The 22,286-nt window shown below is 37.4% G+C and overlaps 2 protein-coding genes across 2 annotated transcripts in view; both read left to right on the top strand.

The window, feature by feature from the left end:
* LOC147571283 (EF-hand calcium-binding domain-containing protein 13-like) overlaps window positions 1-8,597 on the top strand; it is a 136,013-nt gene extending 127,416 nt beyond the window's left edge. The window contains 1 exon segment of the mRNA XM_086696454.1: window positions 8,354-8,597. Coding sequence (XP_086552580.1) covers window positions 8,354-8,496 — 143 coding nt within the window. The 3' untranslated portion in view covers window positions 8,497-8,597.
* A 480-nt stretch (window positions 8,598-9,077) lies between these two features.
* The window catches only part of LOC147571282 (uncharacterized), a 34,138-nt gene continuing 20,929 nt past the window's right edge, over window positions 9,078-22,286 (top strand). Inside the window, exons 1-4 of the mRNA XM_086696453.1 lie at window positions 9,078-9,183; window positions 9,767-9,877; window positions 10,258-10,299; window positions 20,903-21,007. Of these exons, the coding sequence (XP_086552579.1) occupies window positions 9,078-9,183; window positions 9,767-9,877; window positions 10,258-10,299; window positions 20,903-21,007 (364 nt within the window). The remainder of the gene's footprint in view (window positions 9,184-9,766; window positions 9,878-10,257; window positions 10,300-20,902; window positions 21,008-22,286) is intronic.

Below are 22,286 nucleotides of genomic sequence, written 5' to 3'. Positions count from 1 at the left end.
ATTAATGATGTTGAGCATTCATGTTTACTGGTTATTTGGATACCTCTGCTATAAAGCTCCTTTCTTTTTTTTTTTTTTTTTTTTTAATATTTTTTTCGACGTTTATTTATTCTGGGGACAGAGAGAGACAGAGCATGAACGGGGGAGGGGCAGAGAGAGAGGGAGACACAGAATTGGAAACAGGCTCCAGGCTCTGAGCCATCAGCCCAGAGCCCGACGCGGGGCTCAAACTCACGGAGCGCGAGATCGTGACCTGGCTGAAGTCGGACGCTTAACCGACTGCGCCACCCAGGCGCCCCTATAAAGCTCCTTTCATGTCTGTTGCCTATTTGCTTGGATGTCTGTGTTCTACATACTGAATTTTTAAAAAAATTTTTGTTTTTTAAATTCAAGTATATGTATCATAAGGTGTTATATTAGTTTCAGGTATACATTCTAGTGACAGCTATACATTATTCAACAGCTCTATACATTACTCAGTGCTCATCAGCTAAGTGTACTCTTCAGTCCCCATTACCTACTTCACTCATCCCCCAACCCACCCACCCATCTGCCTCCTGGTAACCATCGGTGTGTTCTCTGTACTTCAGAGTCTGTTCCTTAGTTTCTCTCACTCTTTTTTTTTCTCTTTGTTTGTTTATTTCTTAAATTCCACATATGAGTGAAATCCTTTGATATTTGTCTTTCTCTGATTGACTTATTTCACTTAGCATTATAGTCTCTAGCTCCATCCATGTTGTTGCAAATGGCAAGATTTCATTCTTTTTATGGCCGAATAATATTCCATTACATATATATTCCATTATATATATATTCCATTATATATATAATTTCCATTATATATATATTCCATTATATATATAATTTCCATTATATATATATTCCATTATATATATATTCCATTATATATATATATATTCCATTATATATATGTATGTGTATGTGTGTGTGTGTGTGTGTGTGTGTGTATATATATATATATGTGCGTGTATATATACACACACACACACACACACACACACACACACACTACATCTTCTTTATCCATTCATCAGCTGATGGACACTTGGGCTGCTTCTATAGTATGGTTATTGTAAATAATGCTGCAATAAACATAGAGGTGCACATATCCTTCTGAATTAGTGTTTTTGTATTCTTTGGATAAATACCCAGTAATGTGATTACTGGATCATAGGGTAGTCTATTTTTAATTTTTTTGAGGACTCTCCATAATGTCTTCCACAGTGGCTGCACCAGTTTGCATTCCCACCAACAGTGCACGAGAGTTCCTTTTTTTCCACATCCTCACCAACCCTTGTTGTTTCTTGTGTTTTTGATTTTAGCTATCCTGACCGGTGTGAGGTGATATCTCATTGTAGTTTTGATTTGTGTATCCCTGATGATAGGTGATATTGAGCTTGTTTTCACATGTCTGTTGGTCATCTGTATGTCTTCTTTGGAGAAATGTCTGCTTGTGTCTTCTGCCCATTTTTTAATTGGTTTATTTGGGGCTTTTTGATGTTGACTTGGTGTAAGTTCTTTATACATTTTGATACTAACTCTTTATCAGATACATCATTTGCAAATATCTTCTCCCATCCAATAGGTTGTCTTTTAATTTTGTTGATTATTTCCTTTGCTATGCAGAAGTTTTTATTTTGATGGCATCCCAATAGTTTATTTTTGCTTTTATTCCCCTTGCCTCAGGAGACATATCTAGAAAAAAATGTTGCTACGGCCAATGTCAGAGAAATTACTGCCTGTGCTCTTTTCTAGATTTTTATAGCAGTAAGTCTCCTATTTAGGTCTTTAATCCATTTTAGTATCCCTTGGTGTGGGGTGTAAAGTGGTCCAGTTTCATTCTGTTATATGTAGCTGTCCAGTTTTCCCAGCACCATTTGTTGAAGAGATTGTCTTTTTTCCCATTGTATAATCTTTTGTCAAAGATTAATTGACCATATAATTGTGGATTATATGCCTAAATATGCTTTATATGCTTTCTACCCTTTTCTATTGGTCTATATGTCTCTTTTTATACCAGTACTATATTGTTTCGATTGCTACCGCTTTGTAGTATGACTTGAAATCTGGAATTGTGATACCACCCGCTTTGTTCTTCTTTGTCAAGATTGTTTTGGCTGTTCGGGGTTTCTGAGGTTCCGTATAAATTTTAGGACTATTTGTTATATTTGTTACTGGTATTTTGATAGAGAATTCATTAAATCTGTAGATTGCTTTGCATACTATGGACATTTTAACAGTATTTGTTCTTCTACTTCATGAGCATGGAATATCTTTCCATTTGTTTATGTCATCTTCCAATGTTTTCATCAATATTTTATAGTTTTCAATGTATGGGTCTTTCACCTCTGTGGCTGAATTTACTCCTAAATATTTTATTATTTTTGGTGCAATTGAAAATGGGATTGTTTTCTTAATTTCTCTTTCTCTACTTCATTATTAATGTGTAGAAATGCAACAGATTTCTGTATATTGATTTTGTACCCTGTAACTTGGCTGATTTCATTTATCGGTTCTAGTAGCTTTTGGTGGCTTTTGTAGTTCTTCTTTGTTCCTTTCTTCTCTTGCTTTCTTCCGTTGTGGTTTGATGGCCTTTAGTGATATGCGTCAATATCTTTTTCTTTTGTTTTTTGCATATCTATTACACGTTTTTTTATTTGTGGTTGCCATCAGGTTTATATATAATATCCTATGCATATAAGCAGCCTATATTAGGTGCTGGTTGCTTAAGTTTGAACCCATTCTAAAAGCACTAAATTTCTCCCCTCCCCCCCCCCCACACACACATTTTATATGTATGATTTCATATTTTACTTCCTTTTATTTTGTGAATTCCTTGACTGATTTCTATAGCTATAATTGATTTTACTGCTTTTGTGCTTTAACTTCCATACTGGTTTTATAAGTGATTGATCTACCACTTTGGTTATGTTTGTATGCCCCCGTGAATTTTTTTCCTTTCCTAATTTGCTTGCTCCTGATTATGGCCTTTCCTTTCCAAAGAATTCCTCTTAACATTTCTTGTAAGACCGGTTTAATGGTGAGGAATGCCTTTTACTTTTGTTTGTCTGGGAAACTCTGTCTCTCCTTCTATTCTGAATGATAGCCTTGCTGGATAGAGTATTCTTGGTTGCAGGTTGTTTTCTTTCAGCACTTTGAATATATCATACCACTCCCTTCTGGACTGCAAAGTTTCTTCTGAAAAATCAGCGGATAGACTTAAGGAGTTTCCCTTGCATATAACTTTTTTCTCTTGCTGCTTTTAAAGTTCTCTCTTTACCACTATTTTTTGCCATTTTAATTATTATGTGTCTTGGTGTAGACTTCCTTGGGTTTATTTTGTTGGGGACTCAGAGTCTTCTGAATCTTGATTTGTCTCCTTCTCCACATTAGGGAATTTTTCAGCTATTATTTCTTCTAACAAACTTTTCTGGCCGCTTTTCTCTCTCTTCTCCTTCTGGGATCCCTATAATGCTAATGTTATTACATGTGATGGTGTCACTGAGTTCTCTATTCTCATTTTATATTGTTCTTTTACTCTTTCCTTTTCAGCTTAGTTGCTTTCCATTACTGTTCTTTCAGTAATGATCTGTTCTTTTGCTTCCTCTAGTCTACTATTTATTCACTCTAGTGTGTTTTTAATTTTAGTTAATGAGTTCTTCATCTCTGGTTCTTTTTTTGTATTTTCTCATATCTTTGTTGAATTTCTCACTATGATCCTCTACTCTTTCCTCACATCCAGTAAGTACCTTCATGACCATTACTTTAAATTCTCTATCGGGTATATTGCTTATCTCTGTTTCATTTAGCTCTTTTGCTGTGATTTTGACCTGTTCTTTCATTTGGGACATAGGCCGCAGCTTCATTTTGTCTAACTCCCTGTGTCTGTTTCTATGTATTGGGAAAGTCAGCTATGTCCCTGATCTTGAAAAAAGCGGTCTTATGAAGAAGAGGCCCTGTAGTGTCCTGTTGTGTAATGTCCCCTGTTCACCAAAAACTAGCATTTCAGCTGTCTTCTCTGGGTGTTGCATGCCCTAGGGCTGTGATTGTTGAGTCATGTTTGCCATCAGTTGTCATCTGCAATGGCCTTCTTTGCCTGTTGTGGACAAGGTTTGGTCCCTGTGATGCTAAAGGGCCAGTCTGGGGCCACCTTGGGCTTGAGTTGGGTCAGACCAGATGCCTGCCCTCACCCCATTTGCCAGAGCTGTGGTTGCACCAAACATCAGGGTGCTCACTTTCTGCTGCCCGCTGTGAGATCTTCATTGGTGGGTAGAGCTGGCAGTCAGAGGTCTGTACCCATCCCAGAGCTGGGAATATAGTCAAACTGATGTGTGTGATTATGTTCCCTCTCCCAGGGCAAGAGTCACTTGGGAGTGGTCCTGGACAGTGTTGGAGCTGCCTGCTGCTTACAAAATGAGAGGCATCTAGTGCTGCTTTGGATGGACTCCTGCCCAGTGGGGATGGTTGGAGGGGGCAGTCTGCAGGAGAATGCAGGGGTGGGTCAAGCGGTGTTAGCAAGCTACATGGCAAGTGTTCCAGCTGGTTCCTGCAGCTGTCTGGGTATCTGGATTAGGGTGGGGGTAGGGGAGAGAAATGGTGCCTGCCAGGTCTTTTATTCTTGGAGAAGTCTCCTAAAGATCCCTGCCCTTCCAGGAGAAGTTCTGAGATTAGTAAATAAATCTCCTTTCTCTATATCCCAGCCACTTTTCAAACTGCCACTTCTATGCTGGATCCCTGCAGGGCTGTTTGTTATGCTGTCTCTTTAAGGATGGAGACTGTTTCCTCTTGCCCTCCAGCTCTCCCAGAGCCAAGCCAACTGATTTTTAAAATTCTAGGTGTTAAGCTCCAGTGATTGTAAAAGTTAAAAAAAAAAAAAGTTAAGCCCCTCTGTCTTTCAAAGCCAAATATTATGGGGGTTTGTCTTTACAGTGCAGGTCACCCATGTCTGGGGTGCCTGGTAGGAGATCTCTTCCTCTCCCTTTTCCGTGCTTGTGGCGTCCCTCACATTTGTGGTTGGTTTTCCTGGGGGTCTGGTTCTAACCACATCTCCATTATTCCTCCCATTCTTTTCATTGTGGCCTCTTCTCTTCAATTAACTGGGGGGGGTCTGTTCTGACAGTCTTCAGGTTATTTTCTGGGTTGGTTACACTGATATGGGTGTATCGAGGGGTATCCATGAGACAAATGAGCTTAGGATCCTCCTACCTTGCCATCTTTCCCAGAAATTCATATTGCATTTTTCGTTTATCTTTTACCTGTTTGTTTGTTTTTTTTTTTAATGTACTCTAGATACAAGTCCCTTGCAGGTTATATAAACTATAAATATCTTGCTGTATAGTTTGACTTTTCACTTATATTTTATCGTCTTTTTTTTTGATAGGGAAAAATGTTTTTTAATTACACACTCAATCCATTGGATGTATTTCAAAATACCCCCCAAAACACTTTTCTTCATTTATCAGTGAAAGAAGTTAGAAAGTAACGTCAAAAAAATAGCATATGGCAATCAAATTTCCCTGAAAGTCACAGTCACATATAGAGTACATCCTAGAAAAGAGGAGGGGCCAGACAGGTTCTCCCTACTTTCAGGAATTTCATCCAGTACTGGGCCTACTCATGGGTGGAGAGAAAAGGCAACTTTTAACTATGAGTATGTTATTAAATGAGGCATTTACTATACTCCTTCCTAAGAGCACCAGGTGGGGGACAAGTGTTCTAAACTTGATCTAGGAAATGGAATGTGGAGTCAGTCCATCCTCTTCCCCCTAAGAGCTGTCCAGTGGCTAATGAATTTAAAAAGCATGACTAAATAAAAACAAATGCCCACATACTCTCTCCTCCCCGCCAATAAAGGTAAAAGAAAAAAACTGGATTTCCCAGATTGTTCTCCAGAATAATAGTTGCTTTATATATTTGGTATAAGTGGGATGTTAAAGTCCTTTACTGTTAGTTCATTGCTATCAATTTCTTCCTTTACATATCTATTAATAGTTGCTTTATGGATTTGGCTGCTTTCATGTTGGGCACATAAATATTTGCAACTCGAGAGTGGATGGAGCCTGGGAGTAGCTTTAACAACCCAAATTCGTCGATTACAGAGTCATCACAAGCATGCCTTGCTTTTAAACAACAAAAAAAATATTTTTGAAACAACAAGATAAAAACCTAGTACTAATCCCTTTCTGACAATACACAATTACTGAATTAACTAATATTGAGAAAGGGAAGGGAATCATACCTATGGGCCTTGTCTCACACAAGTGCATGTTTGTAGGTGCAAGGCACTTGTCATTATTGCAGAAATGAATTTGAATTTTTCATCTTTAGTTTAACATTGCTTTTAGTACAATGCTGACACCAGCAGTGCAGAAAGGGCTCTGGAGAGTTGTTCATAGCAGCAGCTCTCCTTTGGTTCTGGAGGCCCCAGGCCAGCCAATATTGCCTCGTCACATACATTCTTTAGGCCTTTCTGTGAGTGCAGAACCCGCCACATATTTGACCACCTTCAGGTCATGGGCCAGCTTTTCACATCATTTCGGCAGTCTCCGGAGGGATAGACTTCTCTTTGTTCTTGGTTTCTCAGTCGTAGAGGAGTCATCTTTAAGATCAATTTGGGTCCCGACAAGCAAGAAAGGAGTCTTGGGACAGTGGTAAGTTATCTCAGGCACCCACATTTCCTTCACATTTTCGAATGAGGAGGCAGAGATCACTGAATAACAGACTGGAATACATTTGTAGAAATGTATTCGTAGATACATTGAAATACGTTTGTAGAATAACTTGGCAGTTGTAATCTGTCATAGTCCTCTTGCCCCGCAGTATCAGAAAGTCCAAGAGTGTATGGCCCCCTATCGATCATAATGGTGACTGCATAGTTGTCACCAAGAGTCGGTACATCCTCGGAAATGTGTTTGTTGTGTAGGATATCAGGAGTCATGTTTTACCAACAGCAACGTCACCCACAACAACGCACTTAATTGTCTGCATTACTGAAACAATTTTGAATCCACTTTAAATATTTCAAATTCGGTGGTGATCTCAGCTTCTCCGCGGGGGCATTGGCAGTGCTGTGTGGTGTCTCCTCTTGTATTTTATCTTCTGATGAACAAAAGTTTCTCTTTGACACGTAGTTGAATTAGTCAACCTTTTTTCTTTTATAGTTAGAATGTTTGGGAGCCTGTTGAAGAAATCCTTCCATACACCACGGTCATGAAAACGTCTCCTATTTTATCTTGTGGGAGCTTTATTATTTTCCTTTCACATTTAGATCTATAATCCACTCAATTGATTTTTCTACATGATGTGGGATAAGGGTCCCTTTTTCTTCTAAATGGATATTCACCATTTATTGACAAGATGATCCTTTCCCTACTTTAATGTAAGGCTAGCTTTTTCATAAATCAAAGATAATAAACGTGTGGACTTTTTATTCTTTTTGTTCTTTGGTCTATCTGCTGGTCCTTGCACCAGTATACCTACTCTTTTAATGTAGATTTAATCTGTCTTGATATCTGAAGCATAAATCCTCCCAATTTTATTTACTTCTCTAAACTCTTCTTGGCTATTCTTAGTAATGTCCTTTTTGTCATTAGAAATATTTATTCTTTGTGCTTTCTCTCTTTTTTTCCTTTGTCAGTCTTAGTGCAGGTATGTATCACTTTTGTTGGTCTTTCCAAAACCCAACATTTGGCTGTATTGATTTTATTTAAAGTTTGCTTTTCATTTCAGTAGTTTCTGCTTTTGTCCTTAGAACTTTTCTTCTCCTTTTGAGGGGTTTAATTTGCTGTTCTTTCCTAACTTTTTAAGATAGAACCTTGGGTTATTGATCTTTTCATCTTTTCTATTACATGCATTTAAGGCTGTGAATTTCCCTCAGCACAACCTTACCATATCCTTTAAGTTTTAATATGTAATATTATTATTTTTACTCAATTCAAAATATTCTAACTTCCAGTTTGGTTTATTTTTTTGACACATGATTTATTTAGAGAGGCATTCTTTAGTTTCCAAAGTTAGGGGAGTTTCCTAGTAGCTTTTGCTATTGATTTCTAGCTTAATTTCCATACCCTATATTAAGTTATTTGTACCGATCATCTTTATTATTCTAATAATTTTTAAATTATATGAACCTTATTCAATTGTGAAATATTACTTTATAACCATTATTATGGGAGCATCTCTTTTGCCAGTGTTAAAGAAACACTGTTCATTTTGTGTCTGTAGCTGACTGCTTATTTTTTAGCAGGTATCATTATGCTTTATTTCTCTTTAATAACTGGAAATTATGCTATTTTTTAAAGTGTCATCTTTCTCTACTTCTTTTGTTCTGCAGGAGGAGAAGTTGACCTCAGTGACCTGGAAAATGTCTTGCAAAATATGGGGATAGAGTCCTCACCAGAGCATTCGGAGCTAAAGAAATTACTTCCAATTAATGGTGGGCATTTCAAATATCAGAATAGTCTTCAAGAGAGTTAATATAGTCATCCAGGGAGTTGTTCAGCCATTGCAAGTATCAGGTAGAATCTTGAGGGAATTAGAATTATAGCCTACAAATTTTGTATAATCCAAATCTCCATGTTTATTCTAGATCACTTAGAAGTTAGAGTTAAAAATATCCATAATTCTAAAGATAATTATTTTTCATATTTAGGAATACATAAATTGCCATTTAAAAATATGTCAAAATCAAGAGGCTCATCAATCATCAGTCTTGCCATCTGGACTAAGGAATATTGATAGTTATTTTTCCTTCCATTGAGATGCCTTGGGTTAAGACCTCTAGGACAAAGGAGGAGGACGAGGAGAGATGTAGAACTATCCTTACTAGTAGAGGGGGAAAAATGTGGACTCAGAAAAAACACAACATAAGGAAGTGTTTTTGCTTTGGCCTGGCAAATATTAATAATTGTCTCAGGTGCTAAAGAATTGATTTACCATATTAAGAATTTCGTTTACATTTTTTGTTTTATTATTTCTAGAAGATACTAGGTAAATTTTAGGAGCAAATTATTTTATGCTGTATATTTCTGAACTTGGATATTTGATATTGTTTTAGCATGTCTAGATATTTTCTCTATGACCTAAATTATGTGTTTCTTGCAGCTACAGCTAGTAGAAAAATATATAAGACTAGTTTGCTGAATCGTGCAGAAGATGTAAAAGGTGAGTGAGATTCAAATAAAGATGTCAGATTGAGACTCTTGTGTTTTGCTTTTTTTCTTATTAAATATTGCCCCCTGCCATTCTCATATATATTTCCATGATTAGTTTTAATACACACATATGTTCCTACTGATTAAATAATTTTCTGTCTTGTTTTTAAAAGGTGTTCTAAATATTTAGGTTTACCTAGATTTTTGATGTGGAAATAATAAAATTTAGGCCCAGCTATAAAAATTTAAGATAGTATATCTTGAAATACAGTGACCAAACTGAATCTCCTTGTATAAATGTTTATATAAAAAATAACTATTATATTTGCAGTTTTTGCTGCTAAAATTAACCTGAGTGGTGTCTCAGCCTTATTCTGATGTATTGTGTTATGTAAGCTTATCTTCAGTGTGGGATATTTTGGGTATAAATGAATAGATAATTTTAGTCCATTAGTATTTCTCTTTAAAAATTTAAATGTCCTTAGCCTCTTTTTTTTATGATGAAATTGATACCACCATACATTAGGAATTTATATTATATTTTGATTTTTATTTTAATATCCTCGTATCTTTCTCTTTTGTTGGGTTGCAAGATGATGACCATGACCTTGACTCTATTCTTGAAAACATGGCAATCAGACTTACAGCTGAGGAACTTAATGATGTACGAGTTGCTTCAGATGCTTCAGATGTACCAGTTGATGGTGAGTGATTTAGATATCATTATGCCTTCATGAAAATTTGGGTTTTGCAGCTGACATTTTTTATAGGACTTATGTAGCTGAAATAAGAATTATTTTTTCTCTCAATATATTAATCTAAAGTTGATACTTATTCGTTTATTTAACAAATATTTACTGAGCACTATATAGCATGTATTCTGCTCAGTGCCAGAAATACAATGACCACGAAATACAGACATAGTCCTTGACCCAAGGAACTTAATGTCTAGTGTATCACAATTCTTAGTATTCTAGTAGAGGCTGAGAATGTTGCTGGGGCCTCAGTCAGGTTAGTAGTTTTCACAGGAACAAGGGCTTTGGTTTCAGCCAATATGAATGACATTTTTGCCACTTCTATATAGGCATGGATCATCATATCCTTGGACCAGACTTCACGATTCAAGGTCAGTATTGTATGTATTAAATAAAATATTAGGATTGAAGTGTGATGCATCACAAAGTAATCCCCACTTTAAATAAACCAAAAAAGAATATATTTAGCTGAGCACAATCCACTGAGGTCAAGCAATATCACCTAGAAACATTTTACTGAATACTGCCTCTTACCTGAAAAAATATTTTTTTTCACATGATTCATATACTATTTAGTTATGTCTTTGCCATGGGTTTTATACCCTTCTGATAGGGTGAGTTTTTTTTTTCCCCAAAAGATATTTTTATTGAATCATTCCTTAATTTTCAAGTACTACTGTGTACCAATGAAAAACATGTAGTTAGTTTTTTATTTGCTTATTTTCTTTATGCTTTTAAGTTTCCCTGGGACATCTGGAAAAAAATAACTAAGTGGGACTATCAACAATTGCCAGAGGTTATTTTTAGCTTCAGAAACTCACTTGGGGATGTCAGATAAAAGGCAGAATAGGAACCACCGAAAAACTCTCTCCTCCATAAGAGCAATGAGCAAACTGGCAAAAATGGTCAAAATTAACATTTTCAGAACTGGAAATTAACCAAAGGTTTGCTGCAATCTGGGAGGATTTAAGAGAAAAAAGACTGAATCTCAGTAAGAATAGTGAGCTTTGTGATATTTTAATTTGCCCTATTCCCATCCTCTGTCTTACAGCTCCGTAATAGCCTTGAAAAATAACATTTTCTATTTGCAGTGAAAACTAGTAGCCTGGAAACCACTGGAGGGAGCAGAGGGGAACTGGAGCTCTTTCAAAGCCTTATTGCCTAAGAACTGTCATTATTTGGTCTGTTTGGTGGTTCCTTGGAGTGAGGCTTTATATCTGTCTCCCTTTATGTATGAATTAATAAATGAATAATTCATGAGTATGGAAAGATGAATCAAGAGATAAACTGAAAAGAGCAGAAAAGAATAAGAAAAAATAATAATTATTTGGAGTCATAAAGAACTAATAGCAATTACTGCAGTGGTAGAGTAATAATTAGTCAGCAGCCATACTGAAATGCACGCAGTGATTAAGAAAGAAGAGGAGAAAGTATGTTAGTAAAAGACAAGAGATGAGAATTATGGCCTTTACTTCTTTTACTCTTGGTACCTGCATGAGTCTTGTCCCTGCCAGAACAAAGATGAACACAGAGAGCATGAACTGTCCTGTAGAGTTTATGAACTAGTGTGGCATCATAAAATGTTTTTCCTAGACTCCGAGTCCATTTTGCAAATACAAATTGAACCCCAGAAAGCCTGAAATTAAAAATTAAAAATGGACTCAAATAAAATAGTGGAAATACTGGACTCTGCCTTAAGCTTTTTTACAGTATGGGTACTTTATGTTTTCATTCTAAAGCTCTATCATTTTCTGGATCCCAACTAAGTCTTTTTTTTTTTTTTTTTTTTTAACAGCTAATGGGAACTTTGATGTTGGTATCTTAATGGATGGAATGGATGGAATAAAAGCCAAAACAGGTAATAGAATAACAACTAAGAGTAAGATGCTACTAGAAATCTAAGAACCAAATTCTTTCCACTAAATTACAATATAATGCTCTTTCCACATCATGATTGCATGGACTTTTAAAATCTGTCTTACACATCTTATAAAAATGTTTATGTATAAATGCCTACAGTTAGATAATAGATTATCAGAACTTTTAGCAATAAAACTTCAGCGCTCTTTGTTGTTTCCCAAGTCATTATCTGAAATCTCTGCCAATAATTAGCATACCTTCTTTTATGGCGGAAAGCTAAATTCCAGTTTAACACAGTAAAAAGTGAAGGAAAGTTTTGGTAAAGTTAGAGGCGATCTCAAAGCAATAAAAGTGCTGAGAAAACTATTTAGATCAGCAATCTGTATCATTCTAATGCACTGCGAAGTTTATACTCATAATCGCATGCTCTGTTGCCCTGCCTATCATTCAGAGATTATACTAGAAATAACAAGAAACCTCTGTAGGCCCAAAGGCCTATTTTTTAGGCTGGGTCTCTTTTCATTCAGCAGTTAGCTGTAATGCTACAAAGGCAATTTTTTTTTTTTAATTGTGTGGAATCACGACATCATTCACAGTAATACCAGAAGTCTCCCTTCTTTTGCTTTGAAGGAGAGGTTGAGGTCAATGACATGAAAAAAGTTCCAGGAAACATGGGGATAGAACTCAAAGATAAGAAACAGGGAGAGTTGGTGAACAATCTGCCAGTCGATGGTGAGAATTTCTCTAACAATTCTATTTCATATCTAAGTGAAAAAGATTGTCCAAAAAAATCTTTTACAAGGTAATGACTGTTTTCTCTTACGAAGACATACCTACGGGGTCCTCTCATTCTTAGTTGGGAATGAGGTGGCTTTAGTCAGAAATCCTGCGACCATGGTTGAGAAATCCTGGCTATTATTCTTGAATACACTGTGATTCTGAAATTTTAAAATGAGAAGAGGAAAAGGAAGGCATTGAAAAGTATGAAATGGAGATAAATGAGAAATTACAAAGAATAAATGGATGGGAGGGGTTCTGCCTGTTAGAGGGCCAGCAATAAGTGCCTTAGGTGCCAGTGAATGAAGAGTGGCCTTATTTTCTCCGTTTCATATATTTTTTAAAATCATTGAGAGTATATTTGTACTGTATGGAAAGGTAAAGTCTGACTTTGTGAAATGATGGCTTCTCTGTTGCTTAATAACGAATTTTGGTGAGATTTTGATTTGTATGCTTCTTAAAGCTGATACATCTATCAGGATAGGCTGATGGTTGGCACAGAGGCCTTTTTCATTAATTTATTCTAAATCAAAGGATAACTGACATATAACATTAGTTTCGTGTGGACAACATAGCGATTCAACAATTACACACATTATGAAACACCATGGTAAGTGTAGTTGCCTTCTGTTGTCATAGTTATTACATTATCGACTCTGTTCCCTATGCTATACTTTTCATCCCTCTGACTTATTTTCTTTATAACTAGAAGTTTGCACCTCTTAATCTTCTATTTCACCTAATCCCCCACCCACCTCTACTTTGGCAACCACCTGTTCTCTCTATTTATGAGTCTGTTGTTTGTTTGTTATACTTTTTAGATTCCACAAGTAAGCAAAATCATATGATATTTGTATTTCTCTGTCTCACTTACGTCATTTATCATAATAGCCTCCAGGTCCATCCATGTTGTCATTAATGGCAAGATTTCATTCTTTTTTACGGCCGAGTAGTATTCCGTTATGTGTATGTGTACCACCTCTTCTTTATCCATTCATCGGTTAATGGACACCTAGGTTGCTTCCCCGTCTTGGCTATTGTAAGTAATGCTGCAGCAAACAAAACGGCATAGTATCTTGCCAAATTAGCGTTTCCATTTTTTTCTTGTAAATACCCAGAAGTGGAATTACTAGACCATATGGTACTTCTATTTTTAGTTTTTGGAGGAACCTCCTTCCTATTTTCCAGAGTGGCTGCACCAATTTACATTCCCACCAATAGTGCACAAGGGCTCCCTTTTCTCCTCACCTTCACCAGGACTTATTATTTATCTTTTTGATACTACCCATTCTGATTGGTGTGAAGTGATATCTCATTGGGTTTTGATTTGCATTTTCCTGATGATTAGTGATGCTGAGCATCTTTTCATGTGTCTGTGGGCCATCTACATGTCTTCTTTGGAAAAGTCTATTCATGTGCTCTGCCCGTTTTTAAATTGGATTATTTGTCATTTTTCGGTGTTCAGTCGTATGAGTTCTTTGCATATTTTGGATTTTAACCCCTTACTGGATATATCATTTGCAAACACCTTCTCCCATTCAGTAGTTGCCTTTTTGTTTTGTTGATGGTTTCCTTTGCTGTGCAATGAAGGCCTTTAAAGATGAAAATATACATAAGATGTTAAATTTTGATACTTGCCACTTTTCAGATATTTTGATAGCATATTTATGCTTCTTTTAATCCGCCCATACTTTTGCAGACAATGTATGTTCTATCCTGGGGGATAGAGTTCCATAACTTATTGAAAAGTTTATAATTTGTGGCAAAGAAGAAAATAAGTCTAGTCTGAAAAGTGATTAATAAACAAAAAAATTAGTAATGGTTAAAGAAATTTACTCAGAAAAAGATATTTTTCTCTGGGTATCATCCACAAAAAAATCATGCTTATTGGATGGAAGGATGAAATTTGTTATCCCCACTAGTGTATTTCACTGAGTAGCTCACCGATTACCTTTAAAGCTTTCTGCTCTATGGACTGACCAAAGGAAGATATTTTATTCTAACTCTATTATTGAACATATTTTAAATATTTGAACAATGTAGTTAGCTATGTTTTTTGTGCTAGAACTTGTAACTATATATTATCCACGAATTAATAGTTTTGGTCACATTTAAGAGTGACTACATTTTGGTGTTATTTCTTTCAGTTTCCTAGGGGTGAGGATGATTGATATCAACAATCATGTTGATATAACAACAATCACTGTTCTGGAAAACATGAGGTTGAATCTTACAGAAAAGGAACCTAAAAATATGAGACAGAATCTACAAATTAATGCTGCGCATTTAATATAGCATTGAACCACTTGGGAAATCTTGGGCTTAGGAAGTGATGGAAAGACTCTCGAAAGCCACTAATTTGGCACTAAGAAGACATTTTAAAAACTCACAGAACACATCTCTAAATAGAAATGAATGCTATCCTAAAAACTTATATTAAGTTTATTATATCAACAACTTCTTTCACTGTGAATCATAAGTAATGCTGAGGTTTCCACAGGCCACAAAAGGCCAGAGAAGAGTCAGAGGGATAGGGAGCATGGAAGTAAGATGAAAAAGCATCTTAAATTGGAAAATCAAATCTAGGTCTATACCGCAGACATTGAAGTGAAGTACTGGCAATGGTTCAGTGGAAGTGACCTGGGAGTTCAGGAAAATGAGAATGGCTCCTGTTCTTGTCTGTAGCAATGAGATCTGTGGTCTAATAGCCCTAAGGTGCTAAAATATACCTTAGGCACCTTTTGCTGTCTCAAGTTGTCCCAAGATAAGGTGAAAGGCGACAGGTTCTAGTTTTACCCATCCTATTAAATTTTTCCAGATAATTAGAAAAGTCAAATGAGTCTTGGTACTCCTATTTAAAATGTTAAATGATACTATGAAGACATAAATTACACTTTCTCTCTTTTTTCATATCCTTAGCACGGGCTAATTAAGTTAATAATACACAGAAACGAATGCATTTTTAATATTGTAGAAACATTCCATTTTTCTTATTTCCCATCCCTATTGCGTTCCTAAGGTGGGAAGGGTAATGTGGGTAATTTGGACAGCATTCTGGGGGAAATGAGGATTAAGCTCCCAGAAAAGGAACAGAAAAAGCTGACCGAAAACCTGCTACTTAATGGTGAGGATTTTAGAAATAACTGTGTCTTTGAAGGGAGTTAGCGCTTGTGAACACGCATACCAGAATTTCTAAAGCACTCAGAAGATATTTGCAGATCTTAAGGAGGGATTAATTCCTAATGTAAAAGTCCTATTTCTTCATTTTTATAAACTCCAGGGAGCAGAATGAAGTTCTGTTTGTAGTTCATTATTTCATTTAACACTCTCTGAAAAAACTTCCTTTCCCCCATCATCCCTATATCCTCAAAATACTCAGATTTATGTCTTCAGATCAATTTTCCCACTCAAATATTGTGTGTTGTAAGTTTTATAGGACTTTTCTTTCTTTTTAAAGTTTATTTTTGAGAGACAGAGAGAGTGGGGGAGGGTCAGAGAGCGAGGAGAGAGAGAGAGAATCCCAAGCAGGCTCTGCATTGTCAGCACAGAGCCCAACGCAGGACTGAATTCCACGAACCATGAGATCATGACCTGAGCTGAGATCAAGAGTCAGACACTTAACCAACTGAGCCACCCAGGTGCTCCGCTCAAGGAACCTTGTAATCTGTTGCAGTCTGTTCAAGTCTCAGTGACATGGTAGAAAGATGGTTTCATAGACAATGCAGAGATCGAGACCGAAACTTCCCTTATTTTCTTCCAATTTCTTCTTTGTCGTCTCCCCATTCTACCCCCATGTCCTTCTAGTCTGAGGCACCGAATGTCCCTTTTTGGGTTATCATTTACTTTATTGGGACTAATTACAATTTCATTATAGTTAGTAGCTTTATCAAAGGACTCTGTGAATACCCAGAACACCCCAAAACGAAACCCTATATCCTTTAGCTATCACCCTTTTATTCTCTCCCCACCGCCCTACGAGCCCTAGGCAACTTACTAATCTATTTTCTGTCCCTATAGATTTACCTATTCTGGACATTTCATATAAGCGGGATAGTATGTAGTCTTTATGATTAGCTTCTTTCACTTAGTATGACGGTTTCAGGTTCATCTATATTGTAGCACGTATCAATATTCCATTCTTCCTTTTTTCCAATTTATTTATGGTGGTAAGATGCACATAACATAAAGTTTACTACCTTAACCATTTTTAAGTGTCCAGTTCAGTGTTATTAAGCACCTTCACATTTTTTGTGCAATGACTACCACCATCCGTCTCCAGAATTCTTTTCATTTTGTAAAATTAAAACTCTGTATCCATTAGGGGCGCCTGGGTGGCTTGGTCAGTTAGGCGTCCGACTTCGGCTCAGGTCACGATCTCACGGTCCGTGAGTTCGAGCCCCGCGTCGGGCGCTGTGCTGACGGCTCAGAGCCTGGAGCCTGTTTCCGATTCTGTGTCTCCCTCTCTCTCTGCCCCTCCCCCGTTCATGCCTTGTCTCTCTCTGTCTCAAAAGTAAATAACCGTTAAAAACAAAAACAAAAACAAAAACACTTCCCATTCTCCCCTGCCACGAGCCCCTGACAGCCACCCTTCTACTTTCTGTCTGTATGGTTTTGACTAATCTAAATACCTTATATAAGTGGAATCATGCAGTGTCTATTTCCGTGACTCGTTTATGTTACTTACCCTACTGTCCTCATGTTTCATCCAGGTTGTAACATATGTCAAAATTTCCTTCCTTCTTAAGACTGAATAATATTCTACTATAGGTATATATATTCATTCATCCATCAGTGGATACTCGAGTTGCTTCCACATTTTAGTGATGGTGAATATGTTCTGTGAACATGCGTATACAATTTCATTCCTTTTTGTTGCCTAATAACACATTCTGTTGTATGTGTATATGTTGTGTTTATTCACTCATCCTTTGATGGGCATCTGGGTTCTTTCTGCCTTTTGGCTCTAATGAGCATTTCCAAATATATACAAAGTAGGAAGAATAATATAATGAATGATAAGGAATAAAGAATAATAGAATGAACCTAGATTCAACAGTTATGAAGATTCATCTCACTTGCTTCTTATTTATTTATTTAATTCATTTTTGAGAGACAGACAGAGACAGAGCATGAACGGGGAAGAAGCAGAGAGAAGGAGACACAGAATCCAAAGTAGGCTCCAGGCTCTGAGCTGTCAGCACAGAGCCTGACGCGGGGCTCGAATTCACAAACCGCGAGATCCCGACCTGAGCCGAAGTCCAATGCTCAACCGACTGAGCCACCCAGGCGCCCCTCTTATTTATTTCAAAGCAAATTTTCATTTAGTCCTTATATACTTCAGTACACATCTTCTTAAAAGTATGGATTTTTTTGGGCGCCTGGGTGGCGCAGTCGGTTAAGCGTCCGACTTCAGCTCAGGTCACGATCTCGCGGTCCGTGAGTTCGAGCCCCGCGTCGGGCTCTGGGCTGATGGCTCAGAGCCTGGAGCCTGTTTCCGATTCTGTGTCTCCCTCTCTCTCTGCCCCTCCCCCGTTCATGCTCTGTCTCTCTCTGTCCCAAAAATAAATAAAACGTTAAAAAAAAAAATTTTTTTTTAAAAAGTATGGATTTTTTTACATGACTGCAATACCATTATACAGTTTATTTTTAAATTTCCCTTCTTTAAAATATTTTTTACAGTGAGCTTATTCAAATAAAGAACCCAACAAGCTTTACACACTGCATCTATTATGACACTTAAATCTCACGTACTCTACAGCTATTCCTCTACCTTCTTTGTCTTTTCTTTTTAGGCACTGATTTTTTTTTTAGAAACTGGGTTGCCGATCGTCTGGTAGCATTTCTATATACTAAAAAAAGAAAAATTTCCCATCTACTAAATTTACCCGTTTTTGTCTGTTTTCTCATCTCTCGTTTCTCTGTTGTCCGTATTCCTCATAAACCAGGAGTCAGCTCTGATGGCTTAATTATTTTCATCTTCAACATTTTTTGACAAGAATACTTCATAAGTAATACTGTTTATTTCACATTGCATTCCATCGGGAAATACAAATCTAGTTTATCTTTTTGAAAACGGCTCTACAGGTGTCCCAAATCATTTATTTAAAAGTCTGTCACCACATCCTTGAATTTGAGATGCCATCCTAACTATATACTTGATTTCTATGTGCACTTGTCTATTTTGAGAATTTCCATTCTGTTCTATTGGTCTGCTTATTCATGCTCTAAATTGTGTTGAGTATAACAGCTTTATAGTCTTTTGATATGAGTAGACCTAACCCCTCACTCCTCAGCCCTTGTACGCACACACACACACGCACACACACACGCTCCCTTGTCCACCCCGCCCAGTTCTGGCTGTTCTTTATAGAAACATCTTTTTTGTGTGACTTTTAGTAGGAGTGTATTTGTCTTGTTTTTTTTTTTTCTTTCATTTTCCATTTGCTGTGTAACATATTTCCTGGTGAGAAGATTGATTTGTTAGGGTTTGAAAACCACTTGTATTATGAGAGGACTTATCACATGTACGTGTTTACTGTTGTGCCAAGTTTAAATCCCAACATAATGAAGAAATATGAAAGCATATCATGCACCCTTATTTCTTGTTTTCTGTGGTATAGAAATACTGACTACCCTTTCAACTTTAACATCGAAATCTTCCACATTCAATACAGATCCGCGTTATTGTGAGTCAAGATTTAACCACGTGGTGATGTACCCACTTGGCTGTAGCTCCGGCCTCCGTGGGTGCAGACAATGCCATATGCACGGTGTGCACCAGTAAGAGTGCCCCATAGACACCGTGAGCTGCCCACTAGGAAGCTCGGGAAAGACACACCACCGCTACTTGGCACTAAACCAAGGATTGTCCCAAAGGACTTTCCCGCAGCCCTAGATTCACTAGTGGGTAGAGGATGAGTTCCATGTGGTTCAAGGTCCCCTTCATGTTCCCATACAGCTGTCTTGTTTCCTTCCTCCCTCCTTCCTCCTCTTTCCCCCTTCTTTTCATTTCTAAGCATTTTTTTCTCTTTTTCGGCTATCCTGGGTCATTTTGTATTGTTTCCTATCTCCTGCAGATGCAGATACTTTTAGCTTGTTTTCCATTGCTTTACACATAGGAAGCACAATAGTTTTGTAACTTGTGACTGATAACTTCTTTATTTATTTATTTATTTATTTATTTTTTATTTATATATGAAATTTATTGTCAAATTGGCTTCCATACAACACCCAGTGCTCATCCCAAAAGGTGCCCTCCTCAATACCCATCACCCACCCTCTCCTCCCTCCCACCCGCCATCAACCCTTAGTTTGTTCTCAGTTCTCAACAGTCTCTTATGCTTTGGCTCTCTCCCACTCTAACCTCTTTTTTTTTTTTTTTTTTTCCTTCCCCTCCCCCATGGGTTCCTGTTAAGTTTCTCAGGATCCACATAAGAGTGAAACCATATGGTATCTGTCTTTCTCTGTATGGCTTATTTCACTTAGCATCACACTCTCCAGTTCCATCCACGTTGCTACAAAAGGCCAGATTTCATTTTTTCTCATTGTGCCTGATAACTTCTAAATCTAAAGTTTTTATGAGCATGTTGCTGCTGCCTGTTATTTCTGCTTATTCTCTCTCAAGTAGCTTGTTTCGCTCTGTGTTTGATTCTTTTGAGTGTGAGCTATTTTCCTTGGAAAATTATAGAAAGAAACCTTTGAGGGTGAGGATGGAAGCATGTTCCCAAGGAATACTTGCCTTTGCTTCTGCTGGGCACTTGGACAGAATCACCCACACTCCATGAGGTCATCAACATGACAGTTCAAATCCAGATGGAGCAAGTATATTTAGAACAGAAGCAGTACCAGGGCTCTGCTTACCTCCCTAGGTTCCTACTTTTGATGAGGCTTTGCACTAGTAACGTACTCTCTTATCAGCTCTTTAGCACTTTTGAGGAGATGCTTTTTACATTTTATCCAAGATTTCAGTTTCCAGAGGAAGGTTGGTCTGAATAACATCGTCCTCCACATAAATGGAAACAGAACTTGATGATCGATTTTTGTCAGGAGTTGAGGCATCTAATCTGGGAGTTCAGGAAAAAAAAAAACAAAAACCCTCATTGTCAGCCACAGTTTGATTTTACCACTTGCTGTGAAAGATTTGAAAATTGCTCATTCACCTGGAAGATTTCTATTCGAATTCTAACATCCTTATTGACCCCCTTGATATATGTGAATAGACTATATTAAATCTTGTTTTCCCCATGAGACTGATAATCATTAATGCACTATGAGTAATGCGAGTGGTCACATTTTGGAATCAGTGAGTTTTCCCCGTATTCTTTACTTTTTCACAAGGAGAGATTATTGATGTCGATAAAATGGATTCTCCTTTGCAAACTATGGGGATGAACCTTTCAGAAGAGGAAATTAATGATCTGACACGTGACCTACCAGCCGACGGTGAGTATTGAAGATACGTTTGAATCGGTTAATCTGAGCTTCTATAAAAGAATCTCTGAAAACTCTACTTTGGCATTAAGAAGACGGAAAACATGAAAGATGACTCAGACTGGAAGTAAACATGTTTTGCCCCTTGACATTTTCAGTAACTTCATTTCCACTTGGAGTATGGCCAAGGCCAAGGCCGCTATTAGAACTGAACAAAATTAGAGAGAGACACTGCTGTGGAGGGAAGGGAGTGGGGTGCATTAAATAGAAGAAACTTTAACACAGAAAAAATTTTTAAAAATTATAGAGAAAAGAGAGCAGAGCCCGAAGTGGGAAATTATTTTTAATTTCTTTTAAGTAAGCTCTAGGCCCAGTGTCGAGCTCAGTTCACAACCTGAGATCAAGAGTTGCATGCTTTACCACCTGAGCCAGCCAGGTACCCCTAAGTGGGAGGTTATTAAAATAGCATTTCTGTCTTTGCCTCACCATTTTCAAGGACACGTAGAAAGGCAGAATAGGGGCGTTTGGGTGATTCAGTCTGTTGAGCGTCCAACTCTTGATTTCGGCCCAGGTCATGGTCCCAGGGATGTGGGATCGAGCCCTGCATCCAACTCTGTGCAGAGTGTGGCCTGCTTTGGACTGTCTCTCTCTCTCTGTCTCTCTTTCTCTCTCTCTCTCTCTCTCTGTCTCTCTCGTGCACACGCGCGCTCACTCTCTCTCTCTTAAAAGAAAAAAAAAGCATGATAAAGGAGGAATATGAAGTGTAGGACCTATTTCCTGCACCAAAAGAATAGGACCAAGTTTTCCAGATACCCTTGAGGGGAAAAGGAACAGTAACCACTCAGGCCTGAATGTGTGGAATGTCTGAATGCTCAGCGGCCCCACCTATGCCTCTGCTTACATCCCATCATTCTGAGCTGGATTCCATGGTCCAAGGACTGACTGTTCCCAAAGCTCTAATCTCCCTTGATGGGCTAGAGACAAAGTCTCAAGTTTAGTACATTCTGAATTGGGGCTAAAAGAATTCTCAAGCTAAATAAGCAAATGTTAAATATCAGCCTGAGAACGTTATAGTAGGGCTAAGAAGTATCTGTCTGGAACATGCCTTAACTATCATATAACCTTAGATGAATCAATACTTGCTCATCTTATTAAGGTGCATTTATTCACGTCATTGTGTAAGATAAGCAGTGTACCCTTAAAAATATTTTTGTTAATTCATTTGATTTATTCTCTAATTTTTACCTCTGGTAGTGTACTAGAAGGACCATGCAAGTGGTCTTCACTGTCT

This window comes from Puma concolor, unplaced genomic scaffold (assembly GCF_028749965.1).
Source record: "Puma concolor isolate L17-30 unplaced genomic scaffold, mPumCon1.1.hap2 unalloc_scaffold_31, whole genome shotgun sequence".
In the NCBI taxonomy this organism is placed as follows: Eukaryota; Metazoa; Chordata; class Mammalia; order Carnivora; family Felidae; genus Puma; species Puma concolor.
Note: the sequence above shows the minus strand (reverse complement) of the source record. Positions and strands in the feature narration are given on the sequence as shown.